The 24746-nt window shown below is 54.9% G+C and overlaps 2 protein-coding genes across 2 annotated transcripts in view; one reads left to right on the forward strand and one right to left on the reverse strand.

Annotated features, from left to right (window-relative positions):
* The first annotated feature begins 64 nt into the window (after nucleotides 1–64).
* On the forward strand, nucleotides 65–5100 carry FAM96A (family with sequence similarity 96 member A). The gene is made up of 5 exons (XM_017836207.1): nucleotides 65–223; nucleotides 1440–1604; nucleotides 2782–2831; nucleotides 3879–3924; nucleotides 4662–5100. The coding sequence occupies exons 1-5, from the start codon at nucleotides 88–90 to the stop codon at nucleotides 4757–4759; spliced, it is 495 nt and encodes a 164-aa protein (XP_017691696.1). The 5' UTR covers nucleotides 65–87; the 3' UTR covers nucleotides 4760–5100.
* Nucleotides 5101–12288: 7188 nt separating this feature from the next.
* ADAMTS7 (ADAM metallopeptidase with thrombospondin type 1 motif 7) overlaps nucleotides 12289–24746 on the reverse strand; it is a 33370-nt gene continuing 20912 nt past the window's right edge. The window contains exons 19-24 of the mRNA XM_017836171.1: nucleotides 21274–23109; nucleotides 20837–20989; nucleotides 20381–20554; nucleotides 19799–19945; nucleotides 19405–19564; nucleotides 12289–12443 (exon numbers count right to left, since the gene is read on the reverse strand). Coding sequence (XP_017691660.1) covers nucleotides 12289–12443; nucleotides 19405–19564; nucleotides 19799–19945; nucleotides 20381–20554; nucleotides 20837–20989; nucleotides 21274–23109 — 2625 coding nt within the window. The remainder of the gene's footprint in view (nucleotides 12444–19404; nucleotides 19565–19798; nucleotides 19946–20380; nucleotides 20555–20836; nucleotides 20990–21273; nucleotides 23110–24746) is intronic.

Consider the following 24746-nt stretch of genomic DNA (forward strand, 5'->3'; position numbering starts at 1 on the left):
GGCGCGGCCCCGCCTCCGGCCCCGCCTATTGCCCCTCCCCTTGGCCCCGCCCCGGGCGCGCGGGCCGGGCGATGGCGGAGCGCGGCCATGGCGCTGCTGCGGGCGCTGCTCTCGCAGGCGCTGGGCCGGCTCTGGGGCTGCCCCGGCCATAGTCCCAGCCATAGTCCCGGCCATGCGACCCCGAGCCGCGCCATGGAGCACGACAGGGCCATCGAGGTCTACGGTGACCGCCGGGGGGGCTGGGCGGGCAGGGGGCCAGGGCCGCGAGGGGCTGTGGGGCGGGGGGCTGTGAGGGGGCTGGGGGGTGATTTTAGGGGCGTTCCTGCTGTGCCCTTGGGGGGCTGAAGTGAGGGAGCCGTGGCCGGTCCTGCCCTGCCTGCCCAGCCGCGTGGTGAGAGCCGTGCCCGGGAACTTGGAGTGTCGGAGCACCCACAGGGGTCCCCGGGGGGCCGGAGGGGGCTGTGCTCGGTGTGGGGCAGGAGGAAAGTTTATTTGGCTCGTTTGAGGGTTGGAATCGGGTGGGAAGGGGTTCCCTTGGGGTGCCGGAGGGTGCAGGCAGCGCTGGGGGCAGGGGCAGGGGCTGACACAGGGGGATGTTGTGTCCTTGGGGTGCTCACGGTGAGGGGGGACCCCCGGGAGTGCGGGAGAAGTGTCTCCGAGCCCCTCTGGATGGAGGCTGCTCCCACAGGGGCTGGGAAAGGCCTGGATCGCTGCCCAGCTCAGCTCCTGCCTCAGGGCACCAATGAATGTTTCCTTACCTGAGACAGAGGAGCAGCTGAACACATCTGGAAGGGCCAGGAATTCCAGGGTGGTCACCAGTGGATCCAGGGAAATGCAAATTGCTGTTACTGAGTGACTGTTTCTGTAAAATGGGGAGAGATTTCACTGCTGGAAGTTCTGCTTGGGGAGGATTCCAAACACCTTGTCAAGCCTCAGGGCACTGTTAGTTCGGATAACTGAGGACACAATGTCAAACAAACTCAGTTTTAAAACTTGACTGGTTTAAATAGAGCTACTCTAAAACACCAGTGGCCCTAAGTAAAAGTTATTACTCATAACCCAGGTTGTGAACCTGAGCAGGGAGGCAAATCTTGAGGATTTTGGTTCATCCACAGGGTCAGGCTTGTCCATGACCTCTGCAGAATAAAGCACCTGTCCCTGTATAATTAGATTTGAAAGAGCAGAGGAATCCCTGAAGTGCTGCTGAACTAAATCAGAACTAATGGAACATGAAAAACGAACCCACAGCGAGCAACAAATGCCTCAAACTGTCCCATCCAGAAGAATTTTGTGAGATAAAGTGCCCCTGGTATTTACAGCTCTGCCCCTTCCAGAGGGGGGCAAAACAGACAGTGCTGGGAAGGTGGTTGATAATGAAAATAGCTTTTAATAAATCCTGGAAAGCTGCTTTACTGTTGCTCCCTTGCCTTCTGCTTCAGACATTATCCGGACCATCCGGGACCCGGAGAAGCCCAACACTCTGGAAGAACTGGAAGTGGTGACAGAAGGTGGTGTGGAGGTGCAGGAGATAGGAGAGGAGGAGTATCTGGTCACCATCAGGTTTACACCAACAGTACCTCATTGCTCCTTGGCCACTCTCATCGGTGAGCTTTGGGTGCCTGAGCTGGGGACCATGAGCAGGGGGCTCGCTGGGGGTTCTCTGAGTAACACCAGGGTTAGTTAAAGTTCAGCCTTGTGCTGCTGTGTTGGTGTGACCAGGAACTGCATCTTGAGAGCCCAGCTGGCACTGCAAACAGACCAAAATCCCAAACCAAACCCAAATCCAGAGAAATGTGGGGAAATCCATCAGTTTGTATCCAGCCAGGGGAACTCCTCAGAAGGAACCTCTCAGGGAACCTCCTGGGAAGTGGCACAGAATTCCTTCTGTTATTTCAGTAATGTTAAATTAAAAACTTGTCAGCTCTTAAATTTGAAACCCCTTAAACTTAATGCTTGTCTCCCCTCTCCCTTCCCTATGGGCTGTTCTCCATTCCCACACACCAAAAATCCCCCCCATGCAATCCAGGAATCCCAAAAAAAGTCCCGAACCATCAGGAGTTGGAAGGGAATTACACTGAATGAGAATTTACACTGGCCTGTCTTTTTATTTTTCCCTTATGGTTTGTGGTGAGATTTCATCTGAAAAATCCCATCTGAGAGCTCTGATGTGATTTGTTTGAATGTGCCAAGGTTAGAAAGTCTCACCACTAAATATCAGAACTAAGGTTTCTCGGTGTATTCTAAAGATTTAAGGGAAATCAAGTCTTCAGTTTAATGAGGAAACTGATGTACTTATGCCCAAATAATTTATATTATTTTTTTTAACCAACTATTAAAAACAAACCAAGCATTCCCCTCAGTACAGGTGCAGCCTCAGGGATAGCTGGGAAGCTCTATATAAATATATAGAGCTAAATATATTATATTATTTATATATATTATATTATTTATATAAATATATATAAATACCAAATATAAATACCAATATAAATAAATATCTATAAATACCAAAGCAAGTTGGAAAGGGAGGAATTTGTCTCTGTTTAGTGTTTCTAGGAGGTGATTAGAGACCAGAGACCTGAAAGCTTGTAAGGCAGGTGTGAACGTACCTGAAAAGCTGCATCCAAGGGGTCAAACCACAAATTCTTTAGTCCTTCTGTGGCTTGTGCTGCTCAGAACACAAAAGGAGGTTGTCAGTTATACTGGTTGTTACATATGGATTCTCTGAAAATGCACCTCAGCCTGGAATTTTACAAGGAAATTTCTGTTTTGTTTTAACAGGCCTTTGCTTAAGAATAAAACTTCAGAGATGTTTGCCTTTTAGACACAAGGTAAAGTACCTGCTTTGAAACCTGTTTTGGGCTACATGAATGAGAGACAAACTCTGAAAGAGAGCCTGCAAGGCAGGGAATGCCCTGCTCTGTTGTCAGGCAGGAGCTGGTGGAGCAGGGCTGGGCATCAGCTTGGCAGTGAAACCTTGGGAACAGGTTTGGAAGAGCACAGGAAAACTGCAGGATTAAAACACTGGAACTGCTCTGAGGGAATCTTTATGATCCATGTCTTGGGAGCTGATGTGGGGATGGCACATGGCCTGATCCTGGCCATCTCCTGTCCCTGACCCCAAAAACTGTCCCTGACAGGGGACAGCCCTGGCTGGGGAGTGTGAGGGACTGTAATATATCCCTGGAGAAATCTGTTTGAGTCTGAGCAGGAGCAGAGCAGACCTTTACTGACAAACATAGTGATTTACAGACCTTTAGAGACTTGCCCGAAATAACTGACAGTATAAATTAATTACCTGAGGGTTTCTGCTGGTGATTTTCTGGTGGTTGTTTGGTTTTTATAGTTGCTGCCTTCGTCTTTCCAGTTGAACAGTGTAGAGTGAGACTTGTACAAGATGAGGTAGATGTTTTTTTGTGGTGCCAACCAGGCTCAGCTTCAGAGAGAGCAGTTAAAGGCCCAGGGCTTGTTTCCTTGGTTCCTTTGGGTACATCCCTTTCAGGAGATCTCCCTGCCCTCCAGCCTCTGTCAGGGGGTTTTGTTTTTTGTCCCAGGCCTGGTAAACGTTGGAGGTGCTTTAGGTCTGTTTAGATTCCAGTCCCATAATCTGTTCCATGCAGGAACAGACTGTGTTACACAGCCAAGTTCAAACAGAGTCTCTGGGGTTGTCATCACCGAGCAAAGCTTGTCAGGAGTGTCTCCCAGGGAGGTTGTGTTGTGGTTGTGTTGCAGTGAAGTCCAGGATCAGCTCTTTCCATGGATCCCCTGTTTCTCAGTAGGAATAACATGCATTGTTTCTGCACTGGACGATGTTTTTCTTCCAGCACTGAATATATTCAGGTGTTTAACTCTTCTAATGTTGCTGATCTCTCCTGCAGCTGGAAATCTATATATCTGAGGGCACACATTCCACCGAAGAGGACAGTGAGTAGAGCTTGGGAATGAGCTGCTGCAGCCTGTTTGTGCTGGTTGAGTCCTTCCCTCCCCTGCCTTCCTGTCCTTCCCAGGAATTAATACCCTGTGAAAGCTTTAAAATCAAACTTGCCCTTGAGGCTCTTTCCAAAGCTGTGCTGGCTCTGTGACCACATGCTTGCTGCTGGTGTGGTTTTTCAGCGCGGTTCTTGCAGGTGTTGTGTCTGTGACAAAAGAAGTTGCTGCTGAATAATTAACATGAAGAACCCACTGGTTGATCTTGCTGTCCTGAAATATCCACAACAAAAATATGTGTTTCTCAGTCAGTGCTTACAGTGAAACTGGAGGGCAGGGGCATTGTCAGAGCCAGAGCCAGGCCCTGCCCTGAGCAGCTGCTGGAGCCCCTGCCAGGAGTGTCCCAGCCTTGAGCACTGGGTGTCTTCAGCAAAAATGGGTTATTTTGGTGAAATAACTTAGCAATTGAACCTGGAGAACTCCAACTCCTGATTAGTCACGAGTTTCACACTTAATTTTAAGACATGTCGTTGGGGCATCTTAAATTCTGTTCCTAAACCAGAGAAGCATCAGAAACGACCGATTTCTGATGGTGGGTCACGACTGAGCTTTCGTTTGCCTCCTTCCCCTTTCCCTGTTAACCCTCTGCCTTTGGCTGCCCCTGGAGCCCCCTCGTCCCCCCCGTCCCCTGCCCCTGGAGCCTCCTGAGTCGCCCTTTGTGGGCTGTTTTGCAGTCAACAAGCAGATCAACGACAAGGAGCGCGTGGCGGCGGCGATGGAGAACCCGACGCTGCGGGAGATCGTGGAGCAGTGTGTCACTGAGCCCGAGTAGGAGCCTGGGCAGCTCCTCACAGCAGCTCTGCCTACAGAAAAAATGATAATAATCAAGGCCTTGAGTTCAATACTTGAGTTCTTTATACCTTCCACGTGTTTTTTTAAAAACAAATTGTTTATAAGATAGATTTAAATTATGAGGAATCGGTCTCTAAAAGAAGTGTATAGTGCCGAGAGCTTGGGATTTCTGGTGTCCAGAGGAATATTTTGTGATGAAAAGCAACACGTCCGCCTTGCCTTCTGAGAGACATTGTGATATAAATACAGTTTTGCAAGTTAAGTTTCTACATTGTTTCAGTCACTGCACTGTAAAAAATAAAACAGATTCTTGTAATGAAATGCTGCTTTCTGGGTTCTGAATTGTTGTTTTTTTCTTTAAGCTTAAGTTTAGATTTCTGTTAGAGAGAAGGAAAAGATTCCCTTCTTCATTTTATTCAGCTTCATTTCATCAAACACATTAAAGCTGAAATTAATTCAGAAAAATAATTTTCAGCCAAGAGACTGGACTAGAGCAGGGAGATTTTCACTGGGACACTATTGCTGCTCAATATTTGTGCTTTTTTTTCCCCTGTTAAGTACATTTCTAATTCTGGAGGCTTTGCTTTATAACCACCCTGAGGGTAAAATTTCCCTGTGGCCAAGATCTTGTCAGTCTGATCCTGCTTTTTCTGATGGCTTACCTGCAGTGTGGAAGGTGAGACACTCCCACAGCCCTTCATCCCTCTGCTTCCCACTGCCCTGTTCCTTGTTGCTGCTCCCTCACTAATCTTACCTGGAGCATCCATAACGTTTCCAGCTGCCACATGTTCCCCCCTGGAGAAGTTCCTCAGGGTTTGTTTCCACTGCAGCTTTGGATCTGCCCATGGATTTACCTTTCCCTGGGGAATGGGGCAGACATTCCCCTCCCAGCTGCCCTTCTCCCAGGGCCACTGATGTCCAGGATGTGCTGCAGTGGCTCACGAGGGATTTTGGGAGCTGCTCCTCCCAGGAACTGAGTCCTCCAGTGCTTTGTGTTTGGTTCAACAGTGAGAAGTCCTTGGAGCTCAGTGCAAACATCTGGTTTGATTTCAGGGATTTGTAACCATTTTAATAATCCCCATAAAGCTTTCCTGGAGGCATGGAATGATGGAATGGACTCCAGCATTATGAACAGGGGGATGCTTCCCTTTGTAAAGCAGTGAACTGCCCCATGGCACAGCTGTGCCAGCAAGGGCTCCTCCCCTGCCCCATCCCAGGGCCAAATTACCCTGAAAAAGAAAATTAAAAAGGGGGCAAAGGGTGGGGGACAGAACAATCCCCCTTTTCCACAAGTTTCTGCCCAGTTGCAGAACCCTCAGTTCCAGCACATGTGGAAAATTGCTTTTCTAACTTCAATTACTCAGCTTCAATTAAATTTTAGCTAAATTTCAAACCCCTTTGTACCCTTGTTGCTGAATTGAGCTCCTTGAGAAGTCCAGGTCTGGTTTAAATTACTAAAACGGGGTTTTCCAGGTTGTTTTGATGATCAAAAGATGCAATTTTCTGGAAATACTGAACAGCTGAGTTCCAACCAGGCCAGCACATGTGGCAAACCCTCATTTCAGGGATATAATGCCATTTTTGGGACCAGCTTTGCTGTGTGCCCACGGGATTTCACTGGATCCGTGTTCCCGAGGGCACAAATGTCCCAGGCACCTGCCTGGGGGTCCCAGGAACAGCCTGGCCCGAGCAAGAGCTCCTGGGGCTGGCAGAGAGTAAAGCAAAGAGTTATTCCAACCCAGGCTTTAGGGAACATTTTAAGTAATTAATTTGGACCAGGAGTGAAAACCCCAAAGAGCAGGAGCGGATTCAGGCAGGAATTGTCCCTGTCACACCTGTGACACTGCCAGGGAAGGGCTTTGTCAGACCAAGACCCATCACCCTGGTGGAAAACAAAGCAACCCAGGAAAAACAAACCTGTTTTTTAATTTAGTAGATCTAAGGCAGCTCCTTCCACTTTTCTCTCCCGAAGAATCCCTGCACAGGGAATTTTCCTGCCCAGGGATATCTGGACAGGGAATTTCCCTGCCCTGGCAGCTTGTCCAGCTTTCTGAGTGCAGAGGGAGGGACAGATGTGCATCCCTGTGCCAGGACAGTGGGGACACGTGTCCTGCACCCACTCCCCTGCCAGGGAGGGCTCCAGGCAGGTCAACTCCTGCAGGGAGGTCGATGCTCTGGGGAGCAGGAGCTGCGTTATCTGTTGGCTGCTTTCCTGGAATTTGCTTTCTTCTCTTCTGTCCAGCACGGGGGTTGATCTTTTCTCCTCAGAAATGCTGGTATCTGGGCAGCAAGGAGGGTCTGTGGGTCCTGTGACCACGAGATATGCGGCTCCTCTTCTTGCATGAGGTGCCTGGTGCCTGTGCACAGCTCTCCCTGCACCACCAAAATGGCATTCCCAGCTCAGGCAAAGGCTTGGGGGACTGGGAATAGGATGTTCTGATGACCATAAGAGGCTTTTCCTTGATTCTGCAGTGCCTTGGGATCGTTAGTTCCAAGGGCTTTGTGCTGGAGCACAGAGGTCAAATGTCCTTCAGAGCCTGGGAATTCCAGCAATTTGGGAAAATGGATCTGACCCCAAAAGCAGGTGTCTAAACCCAGGAATATTCCCAGTTCCTCAGGGAATGGGTCACTGCTGGGAGGTGACTCCCCAGGAGCTGCTGCACTTCCCAGCATTTCCATTAAAACTGGGGTTGGGATCTTCCTCCGTCCCTGTCGCTGCCCCACAGACAGGGGTGGGCAGAGGCTTTGCTGCCACAGGGGTTTGGGGACACCGGGGGGTGACACCATGACGTGGGTGACAGAGAAACATCCAGGAGCAGGACGAACAGCTCCAGGAGGGGCCCGTGGGGCAGGATTTGAGGGGTCTGAGGTGCTCGGGGTGTCCCTCCAAACCCGCGAAGACACGCACGTGTCACCCATCCTCACTCGTGTCACCAACAACACGATGGTCCCTTCAGACTGTTCGTTTTGCATTTCCAGCGGGGAGGAACAACTGCAGAGGGCACCAGCGAACCGCAGCAGAGCTGTGAGAGGAGCACCACGGCCCTGCCCGGGCTCCCGGAGTCCCAAATGTCCCGGGTTGTAAGGACTCGGCTCTCTCCACTCATGCCCATCACAGGGGTTGAGGTACCACAGCAGGAGTGTGGGCACCTGGGGTTTCAGCTCTCCAGAGGGAACCCGGGAAGTGCCTGCAGGGATGTGGGAGGAAGCAGAGACCCAGGAAAGCCCCCAGCCCGTGGAGCTGTGAGGATTCAGCCAGGGCAGGCACTGGTGGGCACCTCCATCCCCATCACAGCACCCTGCAAAGGGGGAGCATCCCAAGCCCAGGCTTAGCTCCTGCCTTGCCTCAAACCTCAGCACAACCACGAAGACAGACCATTCCCCCCTCCAATCCCCCCCAGGAAGAGCAGCATCATCCTTTTGCCCCTTCACTGGGCTCCCCTGCCATGCAAAGGGATTCACAGCAGCCTCTGGAATAGAAGGTTTAAAATCCCGTTTCCAACCCCACATCCCCAGGCTGAGTCCCTGCAAAGGAGGAGCAAACCGAGAGGTGGAGGGGCTGAATCCTACACCTGGGGGTCTCACCCACAGCAGGGCTGTGTGAGGGGCTCCTGGGGCTCCTCTGCAAACACTTTACACGGGGGAGTAACTGTTACTCACCAGAGATGGCAATGGAGCTGTTGCGTGTAGACACAGAGCTATTTTTAGCCCATAGATACTTCTAAATATTTACACCAGCCTGCTGAGCCTTCCCTCAAGTGCAGGGCTGGGGGAGTGGGGGCTGTGGGTCCTCCCTCCCCTCCTTCAGCACATGTGAAACAGTTTTATTTCCTTCCCAACAGAAATGGTTGCTCTGGGTGAGCAAACAGGCTGTACCTTGGTACCAGCTGAGGAACGAGGCAGCTCATTTCCCTCCCCTTCCTTCCCTCCTCCTGTTTTCTGCTGCTTTACTTCCCACTGGGAATGTCCCTCTGCAATGGGCAGTCCTGAGGTGGCCGTGACCTGCTGGAGCACTGGCTGGGATCAGCACCCCAAAGGGGTTGGATGGAGGCTGTTCCCACCCAGAGCAGCTGCTGATTAAAAGCCAAAAAACAGATAAACCAGCAAAATTCTTCAGCTCCTCTCCTTGCTGTCCTGGCTTTGCTGACCCTTGGGGCTGCCTGTGAAGCCTTTGTGTGTGGCACAAGGAGGTTTTAAGACCAGGAGAACACAAACCCATCTCTTATTCCTACCTATTCCCTGTTACAGAGCACAGATGGGAGCTGGGAGCTGTTCCTGGTCCCACTGGCCTCGCTGCCTCCCCACGTGCTCAGGTCACAGGCAGGACCAGGGGCCCTCCCTCGTCCTTGCAGCTGATGAAGGACTGATGACCCCTCTGGCTCTCTGGGAATTCAAATCCTCCAGCTGAGACCATCTGGGCCAGACAGAAGCACTTGGTGAGGTCTGAGAGCTGCAAACCACAGGTGCTCTGCAAGGAGACCCGATTGCCCCCGGAGCCGCGGAAGCGCTTTGAGTGTTCCCGTGAATCCCAGACACAAACAAGCTCCTCCATAAGTGCCTCCTGCTTCCCAAGTAGTGAGCTCCCTTCCTTCCTGTCTCCAGGATGGAAATGTCTGGAGGTGACCAAGGCAGGCACAAAGGTCTGATTTCTGATCTGAAGCCAAAAGCCTCTGACTCCTCTCAGAGAGGCTTTCAGGAGATCATGGAATCATGGAACAGTTTGGGAGGGAATGGAGTGACAGGACAAGGGGGAATGGCTTCCCACTGCCAGAGGGCAGGGTTAGATGGGATATTGGGAAGGGATTCCTGGCTGTGAGAGTGGGGAGGCCCTGGCACAGGTTGCCCAGAGGAGCTGTGGCTGCCCCTGGACTCCTGGAAGTGTCCAAGGCCAGGCTGGAAGGGGCTTGGAGCAACCTGGGATAGTGGGAGGTGTCCCTGCCCATGGCAGGGGGTGGAACAAGATCATCCTTAAGGTCCCTCCAACCCAAACCATTCCATGACCCTATTTCAAACATCTTTTGATCCATAAGCCCTTTCCTCCTTCCTTTCCCCCCACTGCAGCAGCTGTGTCTGAATAACATCCTGCTTGTGTTGAAACAATAAAAGCATCTTTAAAAGAAGAAAAAAGGCATTTCTATACCCCATCTAACCCTTCCCTCTGTCAGTGGGAAGCCATTCCCCCTTGTCCTGTCACTCCAGGCCCTTGTAACAAGTCTCTCTCCAGAGAGACTCCCTGTAAGTGTCTCATTAAAAGAAAATGAAGCAAGATGTGTGTTATCCTCACTGATAATGCAGTTTCTGTGCTGGTGGGAGGCCTGGCTTGTTATGTGGCTACAAACCAGACAAAATGCCCTTCCAACAGACTCCCACACTATGATCCAACCTCCTCCAGCCTCAGTGCCCACCTGACGCCTCCACAGGCTGGCCACTGTCGGGTTCAGGGTGCTGTGCATTAAATCCAATCCTGCTGCTCCCGGTCCAAGTGCTTGGGAAAGGGCTCAGCCCTTCCCAGAGGGACACCCGGCCCAGGGCTGTGTTGTGACAGCTGGAGGTCACAGCAGGGCTGGGGTCACCACTCTGCAAACCTCAGGGCTCCCAGCCCGGCGGGGTCAGCCCTTCTGGAGACACACAGGATTTGGGGTTGAAACGGAAAGGATTTGGGGTTGAAAAGGAAAGGTTTCTGGTTGAAAGGAATAGGTTCCCCCTGGCTGCTGCAGTTCCCTGTGCCAAAGAGACACAGCCTTGCCAGGAGCACAGGGACACGAGGTGCTGGTGGGCACTGGGCTCCGCCATGGACTGGTGCAGTAGCTTGGCTGAGTCTCCCACAGGAAGGATTATCCTGTGCCCTCATCCCGGCTGTGGATGGGACCCTGCACATGGACAGGCACTGCAGGAGGGGCTCACCTGGCTGGGTACCCCTGAAATGAACTGATTTGCAGAACTGATTCACCCCATCGACCCAGCTCACATTTTAACCAACAAATCCCAGTTGCAGAGGGCCGCTGGAAATGATTTTCAGATGCAAACCAATCCCCCTTCCTGCTGCCAGGGCCTCAACCACCCCCAATCAACTGAAAACCCCCTCAAAATTCCCTGAGGGAAAGAGAAACTGTGAAACCCACTTGTTTCCTTCAGTAACTGTTTAATTTACCACACTCGTGAGCTGTGGCCATGAGACCCCAGCTCAGGGGCTGTCCCTCAGCAAAGCTGGGAGGGGACGGAGGGAGCCAGGGAGAAGGAAACCAGGACTGAACACAGGCTTTTGGAACATAAAAAATTTACACCATGTTGGAAAGGCATAAAACACAGATGGTGAAGTCATGGGTGTGTTTTACATACACATCACACACAGGAATTTCCATTTAGGGACTGAGTGTTGCTCCAGACAGGTGATTAAACATACCTGGAGCTGTGACCCGGGATGGGCTCTGGCCTGGCCCTGCTCAGTGGGTTACCCTCCTGATCCCCCAGTTTTTGGGCATCCTCCACAGCCTGAAGAGTAATAGGGAAAGGAATTCCTACTTGAATGCTCCTGCCCTTCTCCAGGGACCAACCTACCAGCAAACCCTTCCCAAGATAGGGAGGGATTCCCACACACTGCTCTGGGAAAGGAGCTGTGCCTCATACAATACTGGATATTCTAGTTAAAAGTCAGCTAACCTTAACAGAGGGGACTCTAGATAAGCAGGAAAAAAGGGGGTTAGCTTGTAAGAACACAGAAAAACACCTTAAACAACCATTACGCTGCTACACATACAAAAATCCAGGGGTTAGCACTTGGCTGCCCACGAGGGAGGGGATGTGCTGCTCACCACCATGGCCAGAGCAGCTTCCCTCTCCTTCCCAAAGACATGCAAGGGAATGTGCTGCTGGACTCCAAACCCTGGGGTCCCTGATGATCCCCTCTGCTCCAGAGTGACACAGGCAGTGGCTCTGGCAGAGAAAGCCAGCGGTGGGGACACAGGGTGTGGAGCCCAGCACAGCCCTGACTGAAGCCAAAACTCGACTCCTCTGCCCTGCTTCCATTTCTTACATTAAATGTACTTAGCTTCAGTAAACATTTTAATGAAAATTACAGGAATGGGTTGCCAGCTTCAAGTCCCTTAAGGAAGAAAAGAGTCCCTACCCCAGAGGGTCGGCGGAGCCGGTGGAGTGCTGGATGCTCACTTCAGAGATACAAAAACAGTAAAAAAAGTCAAGGTTTGTGCTGGCCAGCCAACACCTTCAAGAGGCTGAAAAGGTCAAATGATAGCACCATAAGCATTTCTGGGAGGTGTCCCCCGAATTACTGCTGCGTTGGTTCCCTTCCCCAAAATGCTCCCCCGCTGGGCGCCCAGGGCAGCAACCCCGCCGGGGGTCCCGGCAGGACCCGGCCCCAGCCCAGCCCAGCCCAGCCGATGGTTTGAGCACCGTTACAGAGTGGCACGACTGAAGACACCGGGGCTGTCCCGGGACGAGGCAGAGCCGCCGGTCCCGGCTGTGCCCGGGAGCCCCCTGGCACCGCTCCTGTCACCTCCTGGACAGCCGCTCGTCCCCGCGGTCCCGGCCGGGCCGGCGGCAGCTCCGGCAGCACTGCAGACGCACCGTGGGCAGGGGGCACCGGCCCAGCAGCCGCAGGGTCTGGCAGAAGCCGAAGGTCAGGCGGTCGCGCTCGCAGGGGACACCTGGAGGGGAGGGAGGGGACAAGGGCAGTGTCAGCGCCGGTGTCACATCACCGCTGACGTGAAAAATCTCCCAGCACGTGGCAAGAGTCGGAACGAGATGGTCTTTAAGGTCCCTTCCAACCCAACCCACTGGAGGATTCTGTGGGAGCTGGCACAGGCACAGACAGAGCTCCCCAAACGCGGAGCCCACCTGCACCTCGGTATTCCTCATTCCCAGCATCAACAACCCTGCAGCTCCATGGCATCCTCCCAGGGCAGCATCCTTGCCAGGGAGTGGGGCTGAGGTGCAGGGGGACAAACCTCCCCACACTGACTCCTCCTCCCTGTCCCCAGACCCCCCCAGTGCTGGCAGAGCAGCAGAAAGGCCAGAATTCCTTTTTTCTGGGCATTGTTTGGGTTATTTCGAGAATCTGCATCATCTGGTTTGCTTCCTGCAGGTGTCCTGCACACCCCAAAACAACTCTGGTGCTGCTCCAAGGACAGGCTTTGTTTTGGGAACCGCTGCTGGGGGGCAGTGCCCGGGCAGCTGCAGCAGCAGCCGTGGTGGCCACAGCCCTCAAGTAACCCACAGCCACAGCCCAGCCACCTCCCTGAGTCACCCACGGGCTGAGCAAACTTTGCAGGAGCTGTTTCCTCTCTGCAAACAGTCTGGAAATCACAGATCCCAGTCCAGGACCAGGAGTGCCAGGTCGGGGGGGTTGGGTTCACAGCGAGGGAGACTCGAGTGCTGCCCCAAAGAGACCTTGTCCTTGGGGTGGGAGAGGGTGGAACATCCCAGCACCCTGAAACACCCTCACACCTGCTTCCATGTGCACCCCACGGGACAGCACGGGGCATACATCCCATGGGATGGTGTGGGAATGTGGCAAACAGGGGACAGCCCTCTCCTGCACCATCAGCAGCTCCCAGCTCCACCACCAGCCACACCAGGCTCAGCCAGGCTGCACCTCAGCTGAGCCACAGCAGAGACCCATCACCAAACACATATAGTTCCTATGGGTATACAGCTGGTTTCATTTTTAATTTCCTCCTTTTCTGCTGTATCTCCACACAAGCAGCATCTCACCCAGTTGGGCAAGACTCGCTTGAATTACATCAGCTCTGTCTGATTTTGCCTCCTGTACAAATAACGTAAATAAATGTCAGCTTTTCTCTGGAAAAGGGCAGAGCTGATGCTCCCCTGGGCTGGCACCCCCCGGTCCCCTCACACTGCCCCTCCCCGGGCACCCTCCACCAGGACTACACTGAGCAGGGGCAGAAGTGGGGCAGGAAATGGGTTTTTCTCTTTCTCAGGACACTTCTCTGCTCAGGCAACACCAGGACCGAGCCAGGGGAGCTCTCACTGACCACTGCCCCTCACCATGTCCCCTCTGGGAACAAAGGCTGTGCCGAGGGAAAGGCTGCTGCCCCGATTCCCACGGGATGAGCCGACCCCGGCGGCAGATGCAGAGCAGAGACTTCTCCCCCCATTTGGGATTTCAGCCACAGCCCCCTCCCCCAGCCCAGCAGTGAGGAGGTCACTCTAAAATTAATTTTCTATTTCAGCTGAGGTATTTCCTCTCCTCCTCCCGAGCTGCAGCTCTCTGTGCCCGGCAGGGGTGTCCCTGTGCCCCCAAAGCCATGGATCCCCCGCGCTGCTGGATCCAAGAGCTACCGATGGAGAAGGACTGAGTGGATCCAGGCTTCACATCACCCCCCCAGCCTGGGGGCTCGCTCCAACCCCTGGGGGCTGGGACAATGTGGATTTTTCCTGCTGGTTGAGCAGAGTGGATAAGAAATCTCTGTACAGCCCAGCAAGGGCCAGGCCAGGAGCACATCCCAAACCTGCCATGAGAGCACCAGAGCCGGAGGGAAAAGGGAAGCATTTGCTCATGCGATGCTCCCTCAGGGTCTCAGGGATAATATTCCCTGGGAGCAACCTTATGGCTCCACCTGGCATTCCCTGAACCCCCAGGGCCCTTTTGCACTGGGACATGGGAGCACAGCAATACATGTATCCCCATGTGCACACACTGCTGGTGTGCTCGGGTGTAGCTGCAGCAAAGCCCCAGGGAGAGGAGGACTCGGCTAAAAACACCCCACGGGTGGGTGGGGATGTCCCCATCCCTGCTCAGGGGGTGCCCAGGCCAGGCAGACCCCCAGGAGCCCCTCAGTATTTTTAGCCCTCTCTCCTGCTCACTCCACTTATCGCAGCTTCCTAGGAAGTTATTTATGGATCCCAACCAAGCTGCCTCCTGCCTTCCCTTGAAAGAGCCCTGCAGGCTGCTGGGGCTCGTGCTGGGAGGTCGCTTTCCAGGACTGGAGTGAGGGTTCAGCTCTGTCCTGCTCCCTGTCTGGCAGGGCAGCACCCCGGGAACGGGCAGGAAATTCTGGTCCCTGCGCTGCCCGGGCAGAAGGAGCCCATCCTGCCCAGAGTCACTGCTCTTTGTGCACCACCTTATCAGCACAGGAATGAGGTTACTGTGGAAACAGCCGGGATGGGCTTGGAGAGGGTGGGGAAGAGCCACCTCCCTTGGCTGGAGGCTCTGCTGACCTCACAGGAGACCCCTGCGGGACTCTGGGTCCGAAGCAAAACGAACTCATGGAATCACAAAACACCTGAATGGGAAGGGACCCACAGGGATCATCGAGTGCAACTCCTGGCCCTGCCCAGGAGACCCCAACAATCCCACCCTGTGCTGAGAGCGTTGTCCAAACGCTCCCAGAGCTCAGTGAGGCCAAAGGGAGTCTCTGAGTTGCCGAGTTCTCATCGCTTTCCCAGCCCCGTGCTCGGGGCCGAGGCAGCGTCTCAGGGTGGATGTGTGTGGGGTCAAGCTCAGGTCTGACAATCTTGGCTGGGCTCGTGATTCCTCCCTGGAATTTGGTCTTGGGCAAGGGAAGCTGTACTAAGCACTTGATTTGTCAGCTCTTCAGAGAGGGCCTGATTTCCATTTCCATTTAATCCTTTTACTGTTATTTTTTTCTATTAACAATTTTTTTATATAATCCTCACACTTCATTTGGACACATGTACCATAAGTCTATGCCAAATTTTAGGCTAAAGAAATAGCTTAAAGAGGGGCTTTAAAAATCCAGGCTAAGTCAGCACATTAGAGAGTGAAAACCCCCACTTTTTTGGGGGTTGTTTTTTTAAGGTCAGCTTGGAAGTCGCTTTAAATTTCATTTAAGCTTCTGCCACCCAGACCTAAGCCTTTACTTCTATTCTCGGGAAAAATAAACTTCCTGGAACAGGTTTTGTAAAAACAAGGAAAGGTTGAGCTTCGAGCTGAGCTAGCAAATCCAGGGAATTAGGCTGCTGACCTCTGGCCTTCGGGATGCTCTCAAAGCCAGGGCCAAATTTAACAAACAGTATCCCAAGGTCCTGCTCCAGGGCCATGGTGCCCTCCCCTGTGGTCCCTGGTCAGCGTGATGGGATGCATGGGATGCACCCCCAGTGCCAGCTTTGCCTGCACAGACTGGCACTGACACGGCCAAACTGGGAGAAAACCACAGCCCCCCCAGTTCTCAGGTGTCAGCCCTGCTGTGGGCAACATCTTTCTCCCACATTTCATCAAAACAGGGAGTCCTTTCTCAAGCATCCCTTTCCCACTGACTCCAGTTGTTAATTAGCAGTTAATTAATTGCCCTCAATGCCTCACTCGGCAGCACCTCCCTGCCTTGCCCCTGGGATAGGGACTTCCACGCTCAAATGACAGAGAAAATTGGAATTTGCTGCAATTATTTCCCTTATGGATCCCTTGTGGACAAACTCAGCGACATGCAGAACCATGAACAATTCCATTTCCTTACTCAGAGCAAGCAGGAACACAACGTTTAATTGCCAATTAATCTTGAGGCAACCAGAAGCAAAGCCAGCCCTGGGTCAGGGGCCCGGTGTCCCCTCACCCCACACGATCCTGTGCTGGCTGTCCAGGGACACAGGGCTGAGCTCCACCCCACTGCTCTGTCCCCCCTTCCCAGAGCAACTGCACCAGTTCACACACACTTGTCCTCGAGCCAGCTGAAGGCTTGACCTCATCCCTTTGGTATTCCAAGCTGAGACACCTGTGGGACAGTGCTGGCTTGGCTGGAGCCAAGACCTGGCCCCATCACCTGCCTGACACCTGCTTGGAGAGAATTTGGGGAGCTCACAGACTGCCCCCAGTACTGGATCCAGGGAATGGGCACAAGGGAAATGATGAATTTTATGGCATGACCCCAATGAACCCCCCAGGGGCTGCCTGTGCTCTGTGCCAAGCAGGGCTGTGTCACCATCACCAGGGTCTGCCCAAAAGCCACTGTCCTGGCACGGCCACCGCCCCACACCAGCAGAGTGACCAGCTCCGTCCACCCCTTGGCTTCCTCTCCCACAGACAGCAATTCCTGCTTTTCTGGGTTAAAACTATTTGATCTGCTGCATAAACTGGTGCTGATTTCTCCAAGCCCTCACGTGGGGCCTGGGGCTCAGCTCCTTTCCAAGATGCTGTAAACAATTCCCTGATAAACCTCCACAGCCTCTGGGACATCCCACGGAGGCATTGGGGTGCCCACAGGCTCTGATGCTCCCCAGGAGCCATCTGAGGACACACTCACAGCTGGCTGCAGCTGGAAGACAACAGGCACATTCAAAAATAACCTTGGTGTAATCTTCAATTAATTTATAACCTGGCAGAAGCACAGGACTCTGGTTCTAATTAATCCCGACCTCCTTTAATTGAGGAGCCGATTGCTGTGAGATGTTTGTTTGTGCTTCATTTGTTCCATCTCGGCTCAAAATCCATCTGATAATGGTTTGAACATTCAAACCCTGCTGGGGTTTCTGTGGCATTTCTGTGTCCAGTGAGGACACAACGGCTCACAGACCCAGCCATGGCTCTGTGGTACTGGAGCACCTCGTGCCAGAGGAGGGAGAGGCTCCTTGTGCTCCTAAGGAAAACAGGGATCGCTCCAGCCTGCATCCATCTTGTGCAGTAAAGATCCTTTAAAACACAGGAAAGGGCTGCAGTTACGTTCATGCCTTTCTGGGAGCCTGTGGATTTACACATCTGGGATTTCCTGCCATGTGAAAGTTTTGTTCCCCTTCATGCTTTGGCTGGAAAGGTTTGTATTTCCAAGAGGCGTTTCCTGCCCTGGGCTGCAGCCAGAGCGTTTATGTCATTTTTGATCCAGGATTTTAACATTTATTTGTGTGCTTCCTACACATCTCAGTGGTTATTCTGGTCCAGCCTTGGCTCCATGGCTCTCATCACCAAGCCCGGCACGGAAATTTTCCCTTTATAAAAATAGCCGGAACCGCACATCATTTCTTGAGCGAGGCTGACTAATCATTTCCTAAAGGCTGGAGAGCCCCACGGCCCTGCAAAGGCTCCAAAAAGGAGCTGCTTAATGGCTAAAAACATCCCGATGGCCAGCGGTGCCAATCCCCAAATCCCACTGAATCAAAGCCAAAGCTCCTGCCCTCTCTGCAAGAGGAGTCAGGAGGAACGTGCTGGACACGGGACAAACACAGTTGGAAGGGTGGGAATGGCTGTCCCAGGCTGCAGAGGGGACCTGCCCCGAGGTGTGGAGCAGCCATGGATCCAGCTCCTGCACCCTGGGCATCGGGCACTGCTGCCCTCCTGCCCACCCGCTCCATCCCTCAGCCCTCTCTTTGTCCAACAGACCTCCTGAGGGGCTAACATTACTTTCTGGGCAGACAAAGAGCTTTTTTTTTGCACAGACACATTAGAAAGATAAAGCTGATAAATGATTGACATGCTCATACCAATGACATCCAATCCCTCCTCATAATGCTTTTCCTTTAAGTGCCATTAACCCTTGCAGCCCCCGGTTTCTGGCTCACAGGGAACTGCCTGGTGCCATGGGATGCACCTCTGGGAGTGAAGGGGTGTACTGTGGCTGCAGCCAGGGCAGGGAAATGAAAGGTGGGTTGAAATGGGGCTGTCACCCTGAGGCACCTGCTCAGACACACCTGAAGAGGCTGGAGAACTGGCCTTTTATCTGGTTTGATAATGCTGGCCCAGCTTGTTCCCTAAGTTCTGTGTTCTGGGACTTTACCACCAGGCAGCTTTCTGAGAGCTCCATCACTGGCCATTTCCTTCTGCCTTCCTTTGCCTGAATGCCACGTTGCCCCTGAACCAGGTCCCTTCACCCCACAGCCCCACCAGGGTCCCTGGGGTGGATGCTGGTTGTCCCAGTGCTCGGGGACACTTCTGCATCCGACAAGCACATCCCAGCCCCCATCTGTGCCAGTGAAATCCCCGCCCGGCCCCGGAGAGACGGATGCTCCGGACATGTAGAGATGGTTATAACATTCCCACTTAATTATCGATTAGTCAAGCCAGCCTTACACAATCCATGTATGAAACACCCCTCCCATCTTCCCATAGAGTTCCCACACTGCTTCTCAGACTGGTTTTCCATCCTCCCTGATCACTCCTTGCTGCAGCAGCCCCAGTTCTCTGGCAGCACCATGAGCACCCTGTGCCTGTCACCCTTCCCTGTGCCTGGACCCCTGGATCCTCCCAACACTCAGCCCATCCCACCCTGCACCAGCACTGGTTGCACAGCACTTCCTGGAGTCCCTTCCTGGGGTCCCTTCCCAGGAGCAAGACAGCACAGGGCATGACCTGCCCTGGAAAAGTGAATGGAGTGGAGCTGGTCTGTCCCCACTTCTGGAGTCCTCCCATGAACCATCCTGGGGGGATGGGAAGTGAGAAGTGGGGAGAAACATAAAGAATGAGGCTAAACTTGGCTAGAAAAACCATCCCTGGTTACAGGACCCAGGACGGGTCATGCTCCTACAGTTCTTGAGTCCTTAAACGGGAGCCTGGGTGGTTCCCACACCAATCCCCAAGATCACCACCATGCCCTCAAAACTCGGCATTTGTCCCAAGAGCTCCACAAGCTCCTGGGGAGCACAGCCTATGGACACAGCACTCAGTGGCAGCACAGGCAGGAGGCCCTGGCATCGCTCACTTACCTGGCTCCGAGCTGTCACAGTCCTGGGGGTTGCACTTCTGGGTGCTCTCGGGCCAGGGCTCGTGGTCACACAGACTGCTGTCCTCCTCGGCCACCCCTGTCTTGGTGTTGATGCACTTGACCTGGCGCCTCTGGATGCCCCCTCCACAAGGAGCAGAGCACTGCGGGAGCAGGGACCCCATCAAGCCTGGGGGACCCCTCCCTGTACCCCTCAGGGCCACCCCAGGGCCACCCCAGAGCCCGGGAGGTGGTTGTGGCAGCAGCTCCCCCGTTGGTTTGGAGGGTTGGGTTTCCCCCCATCCCGTTCCTCGTGTTTCCCGCAGATCCCATGGAGGGGAGCCCATGCCCGCTCACCTCCCCCCAGGAGCCCCTCACCTCCCCCAGGAGCCCCTCACCTCCCCCCAGGAGCCCACCACCCAGGTGGTGCAGGGCTGTGTGTTGCAGGGCCGGGTCGTGTTGGGCCGCGAGGTCTCCTCGCAGCGCCCGAGCTCCGGACACGTCACGAGCCGCTCCTGCTCCCCTCCACCGCACGACTCCGAGCACTGCCGGGACACAAACCACGGAATGCACCGTCAGGATCCCAGGGCTGGAGCCCCTCTGCTCTGGAGCCAGGCTGGGAGAGCTGCAGGGGTTCACCTGGAGAATAAAAGGCTCCAGGGAGACCTGAGAGCCCCTTGCAGGGCCTAAAGGGGCTCCAGGAGAGCTGGAGAGGGACTTAGGACAAGGACCTCAAGGGACAGGACAAGGGGGAATGGCTTCCAGGGTTAGATGGGATATTGGGAAGGAATTTTTCTCTGTGAGAGTGCTGAGGCTCTGGCACAGGTTGCCCAGAGAAGCTGTGGCTGCCCCATCCCTCAAAGTCCTCAGGAAGTGTTCCAGGCCAGGTTGGACGGGGCTTGGAGCAACCTGGGCCAGTGGAAGGTGTCCCTGCCCATGGCAGGGGGTGGGATTTGCTGAGCCCCCTCCCCAGCCCCTACCTCTCTCCAGGAGGACGTGTACCAGTCCAGGCAGGGCGGGTTGTGGCAGGGCAGCTGTGCTGGGGGTTTGTGCAGCATGGCCTGGCAGTGGAAGGGCCGCAGCAGCCGCTGGTCCCTGGTGTCGACACAATGAACATCCCGAACCTTCGTCCCCTCACCACAGTTCTTGGAGCACTGGGAAAGGACACGAGCATCACGCTGGGGAAGGGCCAGGCTGTCCAGGAGCCCACCCAACCTGATCTTTCAAGCCACTTTTATTTAGCTTTTGCAAATTCCTGGCCCAAGAGCAGGAAAAATGGAAATATTGTGGGATGAAGAAGTTTAAACTCTGTGGCAAGTGCAAACCCTCACCCTCTGCCTTTCTGAGCCGTGGGACAAGAGCCTACCCCGAGAGCAGGGGTGACCCCACACCTGCCTTGCCCCGAGGGGTGTTTGGGACCCTCCCTGCCCGTGTACCTTGCTCCAGTTGCCCACACGCCACGAGGAGCAGGGTCTGAGGGAGCACCTCCGCGCAGGGACGGGTCTGTCGGCCGAGGCACAGCCGTCGTCGCTGCCGCTGCTGCAGCGCACGCTCCTCCAGATCGCACCCACACCGCACGTGGCCGAGCACTGCAACACAGGGCAACCTGCTCCTCTGCCACCCCACACCCACACCCACAGCCCGGGGCTGCCTCTGGCCGAGGGTGGAGCAGGGTGGCCCAGCAGAAAGGTCCCTGTGCACTCAGCTCCTCCACGGGCAGTGGGAGCAGTGCTGGTTAAACTGGGCTGGGGGATGATGTGGGAAGAGGAGCTTTCCTGAAGGCTGCTCCTCTCTGAGCAGTCCCACGCCAGGCAGCCCTCAGGGAAAACCCTCCCCCATACCCCATTCCATGTTAGTGGGACTCAACACGTACCTCACTCCAGTTCCCAACTTCCCAGCTGGCCATGGCAGTGGCTGCCGCGGTGGTCGATGGTGGAAGCAAAGCCTCCTCCTCCTCCTCCATCCTCTTCTCCCAGAGCGGTGGGGGAGCAGGGGAGGGCTGGGACCACTTGTGCCCCCTGTCACTGAAGGCAAATGTCCCTGGGGGTGCCCTGGGCTCCCCTGGCACGGTGATGCTGAGTGGGGTCCCGTGGGAGGTCTGTTCAGCACGGGGCGATGCCGGCTCTGGGGGGTGGGACATCCCCAGGGTCCACCATTCCCAGGGGGCCTGGGAGGGGGATGCTCCCGCTGGGTGTGCAGCTGGGCTGTGAGATGGGGCCGTGGGCATGGCTGGTGCCAGGGCATCCTGCTGGGTGAGGCTGCTGGAGCTGAGCTGGGTGGCTGGTCCAGGCACAGTGGAGGACAAGAACACTGCTGTGGGAAGGGCTGTAGTGGCCACCCAGGGGGCTGAGCTCAGGGATGTGGGGGTGTGGAGCTCTGGCTGGTGCCCTGCCTGCCCCGTGGGACCCCCAACAGCACCCACGGGAGAGGGACTCACGGCAGGATGGGTGCTGCCAGCACTCCATCCCATCTCCCACCCTGGTCCCTGCAGGGTGGGGAAGGAAAGATCTGCTCTCTCTGTCCCACGGGAATGCTCATCATTACCATCTGATGGCACTGCCTCTGTGCCCACCACCCATCCCGGCACTTCTGCCCCCCTGTCCTGCTCCGTGGCGTCACCGGTAGTGTCACCAGGGAGGACAAGACCCGTTTCCCTGGAGTCCTCGAGGCCTGTCCCCGCAGACCCGGCCCCATCGTGCCCCTCCCTGCTGGGGTGACCCAGCCCCAAACTGCCCACAGGGCCCTCGAGGCTCCCGGGCACTCCGGGAATGTCGGATACCTCCCCCCTGGCACTGCCCCGGGCTGTGGGCAGTGGAGTGGGGGGATCAGCTGGGTGGGGACCCCAGGGACTGAGGCCATGGGCTGGAGCATCCTGCCCAGGACCTGTCCTTGTCAGCACAACTCCGTGGGGCTCATCCGGGGCCGGGTGGCCGTGGCTGTTGGCAGAGCTGTGACTCGTGGTGCGCTGGGTGTGTGGGTGGTCCTCGGAACGGGGCACCGGCACTGGGCCCTCCTCACCCAGGAACCCAGGGATGGTGTATTTGGGAGTGGCTGATCCTGCATCCTCCGGGACCACGCTCAGGAAGTCATTCCTGGCTAAATCCCCAGGCTCCATCTCCCCCTCATCCACAGGAGCAGAGGCTTTGGTGCCCAGATGGTGCTCTCTCTCTCCTCCCAGCTCAGTGGTGAGTAGGACATCAGTGGGCATCTCCCAGGACCCCTCCACATCGTTGTTGCTCAGCTCTGGCTTTGCCTCCTCACCTTTAGTCCCCTTCTCCGTGAAGGGATAGTAAGACAGATCCTCGTGGAAGTTGATAAAATTATAATCATAGTAAAAATCATCGACAAAGACGTTTCCCTTCCCGGCTGGGAAGTCCTCCTCAGGGATGACATTGACGTCGTTGGACTCGGGAATGTTTGGGATGAGGGGGTTAAATTTCGCAATGTGGTTGCTGGGGACGTGATGGATCTCATTGAATATCTCCCTGCTGGAGGAGCCGCTGCCAGACCAGTCTGCGTTGGCAGTGTCCGTGTTGGCAGTGTCCGTGTTGGCAGTGTCCGTGTTGGCAGTGTCCGTGTCCGGCTGGCACGGGGGCCGGGAGCAGGGAGCCTCCGGGCGGGGCCTCTGCGCAGGGTCACACGCGGCCCCCGAGCTGTTGCTGCAGTGGACAGGGCGCCACTGGGTCCCATTGCCACAAGTCACCGAGCACTGGGGAGGGAAGAGGGAGGGAAACGTCAGGGATGGGGGCAGGGGGGCTGCGGGGCGGCAGGAGGAGCAGGGATGGGGAGGGGGTTGGCAGCAGCACCCGTGCCCCTCACCAGAGCCCCCCTCTGAGAGGCCAAAGGGGGTGCTTGGTTGTCCCATGTGCCACGAAGTTTTGGGCACAGGGGCTCCACGTTGCTCTGCCACACTCCCACCACCCACCCGGGTCCCCAGGTGCCTCCTGTGCCATTCCCACTGGTGGCAGGGGGTCCCCTGCACCAGGAGTCAGGAGCAGGGAGGACTGGTGCCACTGCTGCCCAAATTGAATTCTGGGGCTGTGTCCTGTTAGAGACCGTCCCTAGCAGGGCTGGTGTTGATGGGTACTTTGCTCAGGGTGATCCTTGACCTGCACTCCAGCCAGAAACAGTTTTCCCGGGAGATGGGCACTGGGAGAGGCACTGGATAAGATGATCTAATAGGCCTTTCTTATGACCTATCGCCATGAATTGCATCTCTTCTTCTAGAAAAGCATTTTTTGAAGCAGGGAATAACAACATGGGTGTTGTCTGAGTAGGGAAAAGGCAAAGGTCAGTAAGGAGCTTTGTGGGGGACACCCCGGCCCCACCATAATAGGCTCTTTCAGACGGGTCAGTAAAAAGAAACCAAGAGGCTGGAAAGATCAGCAGCATTTTCTGCTGCATTTGGGCCTTGGAGCAACCTGGACTTGTGAAAGGTGTCCCTGCTTATGGCAGGGTGTTGGCATGAGATGAGCTTTAAGGTCCCTTCCCACTCAAACCATTCCAGGATTCTCTGATAACACCACGTGGCCACCACAGGCATTTCCACCAGCTGGAATAAAACATTACCCCACACCAACATCTGTGAGAGGGCTGCAAGGAGGCTGCTTTCCCCCCCTGGGATGGCACTGCCAACCCAGGGAAAACAGATCAACTCCCACAAAGCTAAAATCTCCCAGCAAAGGCCTCCAGCTCCATCCAGGAGATAAACTCCAGGTATGGCAGTGCTTGCAGGGGGGAAGCAGGGGGTTATTTGCCAAGGCTGGGTTATCAGGGAAGCCTCTGGGACACAGATAAGGAATGAGGGCTGGTAGGAGCCTCGTGGAGGAACACACAGAGCTCACAGGAGGGCTCAGCCTTGAGCAGGAGCCACCACAGCCAGCTGGGTCATGCTCCTGCCAGGAGAGAGACGCTCCCCCTTGGGGACTAATGGACAACAAATCATCCTGACTGCACCAACTTCCTTGGAAAGTCCATAAAGCTGGATGTGCATTGCTTTAGGTTCCTTCTGAAGGCACTAAGTCCTGGTGTTTAAGCAATTTGCTGGGCTACCCAAACCCCAGAGAACCCCTTTGGTGTCGGGTGCTCTGGTGCCGGACAGGCACACGCGTTCCCGGGGTCTGCACGGACAGAACCAGCCCCAGCCCCTGCTAGGAACTGCTGCCAGAGGGACCACGTTTCTGGGAAACTTCAAAGCCCTTCTCATTCCCCTACTTACAGTGGTGGTGGAAACAGAGAAAAAAAGATAGCTCTTGCTTTAAATTAAAGGACAGGAAAATGACAGAATCCCAAAATCCTGAGCACTTTTCTCCTGAGCTCACAGACCTGTCCATGCCAACACCACAG

Source organism: Lepidothrix coronata, unplaced genomic scaffold (genome assembly GCF_001604755.1).
Source record: "Lepidothrix coronata isolate B3197 unplaced genomic scaffold, Lepidothrix_coronata-1.0 Scaffold272, whole genome shotgun sequence".
NCBI lineage: Eukaryota > Metazoa > Chordata > Aves > Passeriformes > Pipridae > Lepidothrix > Lepidothrix coronata.